We start from the raw sequence: 9,686 nt of genomic DNA, 5'->3' as shown, positions 1-9,686 counted from the left end.
ATATCCCGCATAAAATAATGAAGGGAATAGAGTTTACCGCTCCCTACATTTTCGCATTTCATGCAGTAAAACTTCAGCACGAAGCACAACGTTTTAGATTATTACTTACTTAGCTCAATTAGAAAATCATTTTGCAGACAGCATCCACATACAGCACTAAATGCAGTTGCAAAATTACTGCATTGTACCACACGCAGTTCAGGAGATATGATATAATAAAGATTGAGATGCGCGAAACACTAGCTTTTCCTTAAAGGGCACCGCAGAATACCAGGACTGCACTGTAAATATTGGTGTCACGTACAAAAAATAAAATAGACACCTCAATATTTGGAGAACATTTCATTGTTAATTTGCAGTTAATGATCTTAGTTCTATAACTTACTTTTACTACGATCAAACGTATAACAAACGATCTGGCACAATGCATTCTTTGCCAAAAAGATTTTACATAACCATATAAAGGGGTTCCAGAATGAGATTTTCACTCTGCAGTGGAGTGTGCGCTGATATGAAACTTCCTGGCAGATTAAAACTGTGTGCCCGACCGAGACTCGAACTCGGGACCTTTGCCTTTCGCGGGCAAGTGCTCTACCGCAGGAGAGCTTCTGTAAAGTTTGGAAGGTAGGAGACGAGATACTGGCAGAAGTAAAGCTGTGAGTACGGGGCGTGAGTCGTGCTTCGGTAGCTCAGATGGTAGAGCACTTGCCCGCGAAAGGCAAAGGTCCCGAGTTCGAGTCTCGGTCGGGCACACAGTTTTAGTCTGCTAGGAAGTTTCATATAAAGGGGTTGTTGTTTTTCTGATTTACCAATTTTTGTTTTGAGTTTTTTTTCTTAATCTATGGATGAATAATCCGAAACTGATAAAACCGACATAATTATCGTTTTATGTACTCATGATTTTTCACGCTTAACGCGAAATACTTGACACGTCAACTCATTTGTGAAATAATCAGGCCTTTGAAGCTGTTTTTTATATGGGATACGGATTATTTAAGGAATTTTGGCCGTGAGGGAGAGAGGATACTGGTTATTCACTAACGTACAATATATGCATTTGTTTCAGGTGATTCGCAGGAACATGGAGCTTGTAGTGGCGTGAGAATTGTCGCGAACAAGACTCAGATTTCGCACGCAGGGAGACGGTACGGCAGAAGTACGTAGCGTGAGGTTTCGAGGGTCGGGCTGAAACTGCACTGGAGTTGAGCGAGCGGTAAACACCTGTTAGGTAGCTGATAACTGTCTTCGGTTTGCGCTATATAGGCGAGCGGAATTAAGTTTACTGTCTTTTTCTTCGGGCTAGTTCACGTTTCGCAGTGAAACAGGTTCATAATATTTCTGTGCAGGATTCGGCAGCAGTGAAATTCGCGTCTTATCGGCAGATGCACGAGTTGACAATAGAGGGCGTTGCTGCGCAGTAGAGGTTTCGCGTGTTAGGCGAGGGAGCGGGAAGAGCAGGCTGGCCATGTCGAGCAGCCAGAGCCCGGGCTACCGGCTGCCGGCGTCGTCGGCGTCGTCGGCGGCGTCCCCCGGCTCCTCGCAGCCGCAGCCGCAGCCGCGCAGCGGGGGCGTCGTCGAGGTGACGCGCGCCGACTCCAGCTCGTCGCCGCACCACCACCACCATCACCACCACCACCACCACCACCACCAGGCGGGCCACCAGCACGGCCAGCAGCACCACGCGCACGGGCACGGGCAGGCGGCGCACAAGCTGGCCGGCTACTTCCTGTCGCAGTCGGGCGGCCACGACGCCTGCGACGGCAGCGACGACGAGCTGGCCGACCTGCCGTCGTGCGCGTTCGCGGCGCGCAGCGCGGCCGCCGCCGCCGCAGCCGCCGCCGCCGCCGCCGCCGCCGTCTGCTCCTCCAGCAGCTCCGCCAACGGGCCGCACCAGCACCCCGGCATGCACTACCTCGGACTCGCAGGTCGGTGCACCGTCCGCGTACCCGTACCAACTTGTAGCCTCACCTCAAAACATTATCCCACTAAAGCCCCATCTACGAGGCACGTTCGAGATGTAAGTGTACTGCGACCATAACAGGCTGTGGTCTTTTTTCTTTTTTTGAGTGTTGGCAACACTGAGTGATAGTGGGGGATCCCCTGATCAGGGGCCCTATTCTGTATCGTTCATACCGATCGGTGTAGTAGGTTAGTCTCAGCAGTGACGTCATTTTCGGTTCTTTATCGAAATATCCTATTCAGTAAGCTTCTGAGACTTGGTGCCGAACGGTCCTCCTACCGATTTTGCGACAATTGTACCGAGAGGTTTTGGATTTCGGTCTGGCCCTGTCGATCGGTGAGCTGTGGTTTATATACACCTATAATTTGTTGCCGGCCGCTAGTGGCCGAGCGGTTCTGGCGCTACAGTCTGGAACCGCGCGACTGCTACGGTCGCAGGTTCGAATCCTGCCTCGGGCATGGATGTGTGTGTTGTCCTTAGGTTAGTTAGGTTCAAGTAGTTCTAAGTTCTAGGGGACTTATGACCTCAGCAGTTGAGTCCGATAGTGCTCAGAGCCATTTGAACCATTGTTATAATTTGTTATTTTAAACATATTTGGCTATTTTAGCTTTGGATTTAGTGATTGTGTTACTAAAGAATCACCTGAGGACGCATCTAGTTGGAAAGTGAGTTCGTAATAGACTATTTTCGTTTGTTAGAAATATGGTGAGGTTAGAGTCTTACTGTGAACGACTACAAAAAAAAAAAAAAAAAAAAAAGTTTTCGGCCAAAACTCTCTCAAAATACGTGTTATTTTCATGCAAATAAGACCTTAAAGATCATTAAATATCAAGACATCGGCTCTGCTTACGTATAGTACATGAGTGTGAACTGACGTTACTATTGCCTTTGTGTACTTTTTCCCACAAATAGGTTAGTTAGTAACTATCGAAACGTGTTTGCAACTTTCAAGTAACATTGGAAAGCAATTATGTGAAGCCTGATACTGGTAACCTTCCAAACTATCACGCATTTACGACTTACACAGCACCATTTGGCAAACGAAGTCAGCGCTTCTCTTGCTTGGCGTGGCCAAGTGGAGCGTTGTAGCTGGGCCGGCACGGTAGCTCAGCGTGTTCGGTCAAAGAGCCGGTTGGCCTCTGTAATGAAAAACTGAGTGGAAGGATCAACAGACGAACTTGAACAGGATATCTTGCGACGTCCGCAACGACCAAACACAACGATCAATAACGAACGAAATGAAAAAAAAAAAAAAAAGTGGTTAGCGCGCGGGAATGCGATACCTAATGTCACGCGTTCGCGCATGGGTAGAGGCAAAAATTTTTCTTTCCTCCTCATATATGCAGCACGTTCTGAGACATTGTTATTCGTGTAAGTTAAGATCTTTCTGCAATATTCGTTATTACTTGCATGTAAGACCGCAGTTCGTCAGTAATGGCCGGCCGGTGTGGCCGAGCGGTTCTAGGCACTTCAGTCTGGAACCGCGCGACCGCTACGGTGGCAGGTTCGAATCCTGCCGCGGGCGGGATTTGTCAAGCGTAAAATACATAAAGATGAAAAAGATTGTACTTGTGATTTTCAAAATTTAAGCGGTCTTTTATAAAAGATCAGTTATTAACAATTTATATTTTCAATGAAAACTGGATATTTCTGTGCGATACTAGTTAGAAATAAGAAGACTCGCATTTTTCATAAAAATGACAATTAGGTATGTGTTAATTAGCATGTATTCCAAGAATTGTGTGTTTAAAGCATGTAGATATACGAACTGAAATGGAAAAAAACTAAAAAAAAAGTTTTGTTGTTTCTAGTTTCTGTCACAGTTAAAGTCAAAATTTTTTATTTGTGGTGACTAGTCTACGACTGCATTGTTCGATCTCAAACCGTAACCTTCGTCGTAAACGTTAACACACATTTCCACCCGTGCACACATATGCAATGGGCATAACTGGTATTTTTGGACGTGTATAAAATAGTAATGCTTGTATGAGATCAAATGACTTCACGAATACAGGAAAACGGCAGCTGGCTGGAAAAGTACTGTACTTTGCGTTGTAGCTGCTAGCGACCTCTGTCGAGCCCACTTGGACGCGCTCGTGACGCGGGCCGCCAGTACCCTAAGTACGGTTCGAGGGAGCTATCATTTGTTGTCTTTGTGAAGTCATTAGAATAAGCATTACTGTTTTATACATGTCTACAAAAATAACAGTTATAGCTGCTGCATGTGTGTGCACTGATGGAAATGTGTGCTAACATTTACTACGTAGGCTGTGATGTGGGCGGTTCTAGGCGCTTCAGTCCGGAACCACGCTGCTGCTACGGTCGCAGGTTGGAATCCTGCCTCGGGCATGGATGTGTGTGATGTCCTTAGGTTAGTTAGGTTTAAGTAGTTCTAAGTTCTAGGGGACTGATGACTTCAGATGTTAAGTCCCATAGTGCTCAGAGCCATTTGAAGCATTTGAAACCTTTTCACATGACTCACCTGAGTACAAACGACAGCTCCGCCAATAGACTGCCCTTTTATACGTCGCGTAAGCAGTACTATCGCCACCTGTATATGTGCATATCACTACCATGGCTTTTATCGCCTCAGTGTGTATTGTACTGTGTAAGGGTAGCATTGCGGAATAAGCGAACTTTCTGCATTCGCTCCTAAGGAATTTTCGCAAACAACTGAATAAAGTGAATGACAAAAGATCAAGGAGTGTGATGGAGTGTATATATATATATATATATATATATATATATATATATATATAAAACCATGCTGTACTTTGAGAAATGAAGTTGCTGACTGTTTAGAAGATGCCAAGTACCTCATCGCCACAACGTCAGAAGAAACTGTCATAGTGTTGTAATAGTAACTGATGCGTCCCTAACATCAATATTGCCGTTCTCGGCCTCACATTTTCGTGCAATTCGCTGACACAATATTATTGTGCAATAAATACTGAGTGTATGAGGATCGCTTTACACGTACAGTCGCGACACACCTGCTGATTTTTGTAATGCACAGCGACAGCAGCGCGCCAAGTGGTTGCCCGTAATAGTTGATAAATGTTACTAGTGGAATCTGCACCAAAAAATGTCTCTTAGAGCGTCGCTACAACATATTGCCGAAAAAGCTTTGTGAGCTATGGCAACGTCGTTGGTACTGTATGCACGCACCGCTGCAGCGCATTATCATGGGCTACAAACATTTTGTCAATTACTTGATTTGGTTCGCAGAAGACGATAGATTATGGAAATGATGAATTGAGTGATATGGTTTTTATTTACGGTCAGGAAATTCAGAATTGTGCTGCTGCTTTTCGTAAGTACTCAGATGTTACCTGTGCGCCATCGACAATCACAGCAGTCTGTGTGCAGAATAGTACTGAACAGTTGCTGAATCCCTTCCATGTGCAGTTTCTTCATGAGCTGAAATCATATCCTGCTTTTCAACTCCGCGATTGGCTGCTGTACCAACACGTCACAGGTCGACGAACGCTCTGTGAAGTAATGATAATGGATGAGGCAACATTCGCCATAAATGGCATTTTTAATCAACAGTGTTACCTTGTTTGGGCTGACGAAGTACCACACGCCACTTTGGAGGTCCATTCCCAGATTCAGTTCTCCACCAATGATTTGGCAGGAATTGTTGGTGATTACCTGCTTGGACCATTTGAACTGCTTGTAGTTTATTCGGACCGTTCTTCCTGGTCTACCGGAGGCAACGTGACAGAACATGTGGCTGCTTCACTGCACATTCTCAGCTTGCTGTGGCTCACTATTTGAGTGAACATTACCCTGGCAGGACGACTGGACGTAAAGGATCTGCTGTGTCGCCAGCACGGTCTCTAGGTCTCACGTCCTTTACCATGAGAGAGAACATGTATTCTCGCAGCGATCTAACACAAAAGATCTGTGGAGCGAAGTAGTGGCTGCTGCAAATACGTTTCAGGTAATGCCTCAGATTTTGCAACGCGTGCGACGGTCATTGTGCAGAATGACAGAGCCATGTTCTGAATTCAGTTCAGGACGCTTTGAACAACGTTCTGTAGACGCTTTGAACATCCTGTAAATACGAAATGTAATCTCTCAGTACGAAAAATAAAATACCCTTACGCCTGTTTTCACCTATTTCTAAGTGTTCTCGGCAATATATTTTAGTGACACTTTTAATTTATGTGTTTGTGTGGATTCCACTAACAACGGATCATCCTGTATAGATTTCCTAAGGACCATGAGAGGTGTGAAACAGAATATTACAGGCATTTTTGGTAACAGTTTTCTTGTAATCTAAAGCCATTTACTGAAGAATAACGTTTTCTTTCAATAACAAGAAATAGATACGAAACAGCAGAAGATATGATGAACTGTTGAAAGACGTCACTCGACTACGCAATAAGGTGAAGTTTTCTTCACTGTACTACTAAACACACCAGTTTATAAATCCGTAAAAAACTAGAAAACTTGTATGGAATGCACCACTTACATTATTTAACATATCAGTTAAACCACAATAGCTCTAGCTGAAGAGAAAACTATCAAACAGGAGTGATAATAAAATGACAAAAACAATGAAACTCTTTCCCGAAGCAAAAGAAACCAATTCTGCAGTTGTTTTACATCAGAGCCACAAACGTCAAATTTTTTCAACACAGCCATATTTTAAAAATACAAGTAATTATATTAAACAAATATTCGTCAGTTGGAAAGACGGGCGAAGCGCAAGAATGAGTAAATCTTTAGAATTCGAGCAATATTGCTGCTTGTCGAGGAAAGTGCCAATCATTAGGACACTTAAAACTAAGATACATATGCTTCTAATGGATGAAATACTGTGTTTACATTTGCTCGCTTTGCTTTGAATGGAAACAGCTACAATTGCATGCAATTCTCAGAGTATTTTTTCACCAAGAAATTGCGGATAAAGTCATTTCATTCATGAGCTTTGGCTCTGTTCACATTTATTTTGTGATTATTGTACCAACGCTTGGGACTCAGAAACATAGTAGCTATTCCGCAAATTAGGTAGAAAAATAATTGAAAACAAATATTAAACTTATATGACGTCTGGCGACGAAAGACTTTCTTGCCACTAGGGGCGCTAGCGCCGCGACTGCACATGCTTTGCTCTCGTCTATCACGAGTGGTCGTTTCCGTTTATACGGCAGCACCAAAATGGCGCGTGTTGTCAGAATTGGCTTCTGTGCAATTTACCACTTGAACGGTGGAAGGGGTTTTATGGGCGACTATCCTTTTTTCGAAGACTCGAAATATAGTAATAAAACATAGGAACAAGAATGCTACAGTAGATTACTAATGATAAAAGCAAAGTTCATAGTGAATATTCATGATAAAGATCGTATGGTAAATTCTCCACACCCCTGGGAAATAAAAGAAAGAAAAGGTATCGTCAAAACATTTCAAAACATCTAAATTTAATCGAAAAAATATCTATTTACAAACACATCAGACAATATTTAGAAGGCAGAAAACTGTGTTCTTCTTTATCCTTTGTATTTTTTTTCTTTCTTTGGGTCAAATAATATCGAAAATTATTTTTCTCATTAAACAGAAATGACCTTTTCGCAATTGTAACGATTTTCATTAAAAATGTTCTTGTTTATGCACAATGTAGGCTTTTTCCTTGCCAGGTACTGTGAAACGTAAATACCTTTCTGCTTTCAGATATTTCGTCTCTATTGTGAAGAAACACGAGCAATAAAAATACCAAGCCGTGAGCAACCTTCGCAATGTGTCACGAAAACATAGCCAACAACAAGAAGGCACAAAATCCATTACTTCGACAGGTGGTGGAGTCGGCAAGAATAGGTTAGCTTCCTATATTAGCAAACGAAGCCACAGTCTACCATTTCTGAGCATGCGCAGTCAGCAGCATACTCAAGATGTCAGAACTCCACACACGTCACAGTCTGTTGATCACTGACGCGACCGATCCATTCGCGATGTGGTTGGCGGGTGATCGGCTGATTTACGCGCAAGCGCATGGCGCTCACTAGCAACGAGTAGACGATTTTGGTCATAAAGAGTAAAACTGGCTTGACACTGAGACAGGTGATGTTTGTCACAGAGACCGCTCGCGTGACATACAGTCTGCTTTCTCATACTCAACATTTTCAGACATTAGATGAGGGAGAATAGTTGGATTCCGTCTTCCTAGATTTTCGAAAGACGTTCCACACTGTACAACATGGTCGACTACAAACTAACATACAACTACACAGAATAACTTCGCAAATATGCGATTGGATTCATGAATGTTTGTCTAACAGAATCCAGCACCTTATGCTGAAAGGCGAATGTTGAACAAAAACGAAAGTGATATCGGGCGCGCCCCAACGAAGCTAATGGGACCTCTAATGTTTTCAATACACAAACGATTAAGCAGAAAAGATTAGTAGCACTACAACATTGTTCGCTGGCTTTGATGATGTTTACAGGAAGGTGTCGTCGCTGGGCGACCGTAAGAAATCTCAGGAAAACATAAAAAAAATTTTCACTTGGTGTAAAGAATGGCAGGCGCTTTGAATGTGAATAAATGTAAGATAACATTAGAACAAAGAGTAATAACCTCATTAGACAGAAATAGCAACATGTATGGAATCAATTCAATGGCAACGTACTAAGATAGTAATGGAAGTGAAACAGAAGTGCTCGGGGAATTTAAGAGGGGATCCTTCAAAGAAATACGACGTAGCTATCACGAAACCCTGTTCGGTTTATTTAGAGTATCTGTATTTTAAGAAGACTTTGCAGCCATTACGGACTATACAGCCGCCGTCGTATACTGTATCTCACGTAGTGATGATGAAAATAAGATATGAAGTGTGAGGACACATACAGAGCCTATAGCTCTGCATACTCCTAGTGGCTGCCATTATTCTCCACTAAACAGATTTTCTTCCACAATGCTGTATTCAATTCCTAATCTGTCCGAGTTGAGCGTAAATAGCACATAGAACACGTATGCTTTCTCTCAGCCATAGTACACGATGTGCCACAGAAAAATAAAGATTAGTGACAGCAAAATGGTTCAAATGGCTCTGAGCGCTATGAGACGTAAAATCTGAGGTCGTCAGTCCCCTAGACTTAGAACTACTTAAACCTGACTAACCTGTGAACGTCACACACATCCATACCCGAGGCAGTATTCGAACCTGCGACCGCAGCAGCAGTGCGGTTCCGGACTGAAGCGCCTAGAACCGCTCAGCCACAGTAGCCGGCCCTTAGTGACAGCAGTCGGTTGCCGGAAGTAATTCTGTACGACTTTCAATATCTGTCACTTCAAAACCTCTTGATAAATAGTAGCAATTTTCGTCTCTGTTTTAGATATCGGCATGAAATAATTAACGATACTGCATGCTACTCAGTTTCAGTGGTTGTCGAATGCTGTTGCCCAGCTGTCAACCAGATACTTCGCTCTCGACATGTCACGTAACCTTCCTCAGTAGATGAGTTATTTTTTATCTTTAACTACAAATCAGTTTTTCTCGAAAGTGATAACCTTTTTACTCTTTTACTAGCTTTAATTCTGCTTTAGCATCTATCAACTTCATTCCGTAAATACATATTTACGTATAAAGTTCCCAACAGCTGCTGCTGAGTTTCGTCAAAGAGGAGAGAGATGTCAGAGAATACATACCTTGGGATGACATAGCATCGCTGACGTTGCAATAAAATCTGCGACCGCCGCTGCATCGAGACAAAATGGACG

The 9,686-nt window shown here is 43.2% G+C and overlaps 1 protein-coding gene across 1 annotated transcript in view; it reads left to right on the top strand.

Annotated features, from left to right (window-relative positions):
- Window positions 1–1,465: 1,465 nt before the first annotated feature.
- Window positions 1,466–9,686, top strand: part of LOC124795566 (heart- and neural crest derivatives-expressed protein 1-like) — a 64,004-nt gene continuing 55,783 nt past the window's right edge. The window contains exons 1-2 of the mRNA XM_047259639.1: window positions 1,466–1,813; window positions 9,148–9,168. Of these exons, the coding sequence (XP_047115595.1) occupies window positions 1,466–1,813; window positions 9,148–9,168 (369 nt within the window). The remainder of the gene's footprint in view (window positions 1,814–9,147; window positions 9,169–9,686) is intronic.

This window comes from Schistocerca piceifrons, chromosome 4 (genome assembly GCF_021461385.2).
Source record: "Schistocerca piceifrons isolate TAMUIC-IGC-003096 chromosome 4, iqSchPice1.1, whole genome shotgun sequence".
Classification (NCBI taxonomy): Eukaryota; Metazoa; Arthropoda; class Insecta; order Orthoptera; family Acrididae; genus Schistocerca; species Schistocerca piceifrons.
Note: the sequence above shows the minus strand (reverse complement) of the source record. Positions and strands in the feature narration are given on the sequence as shown.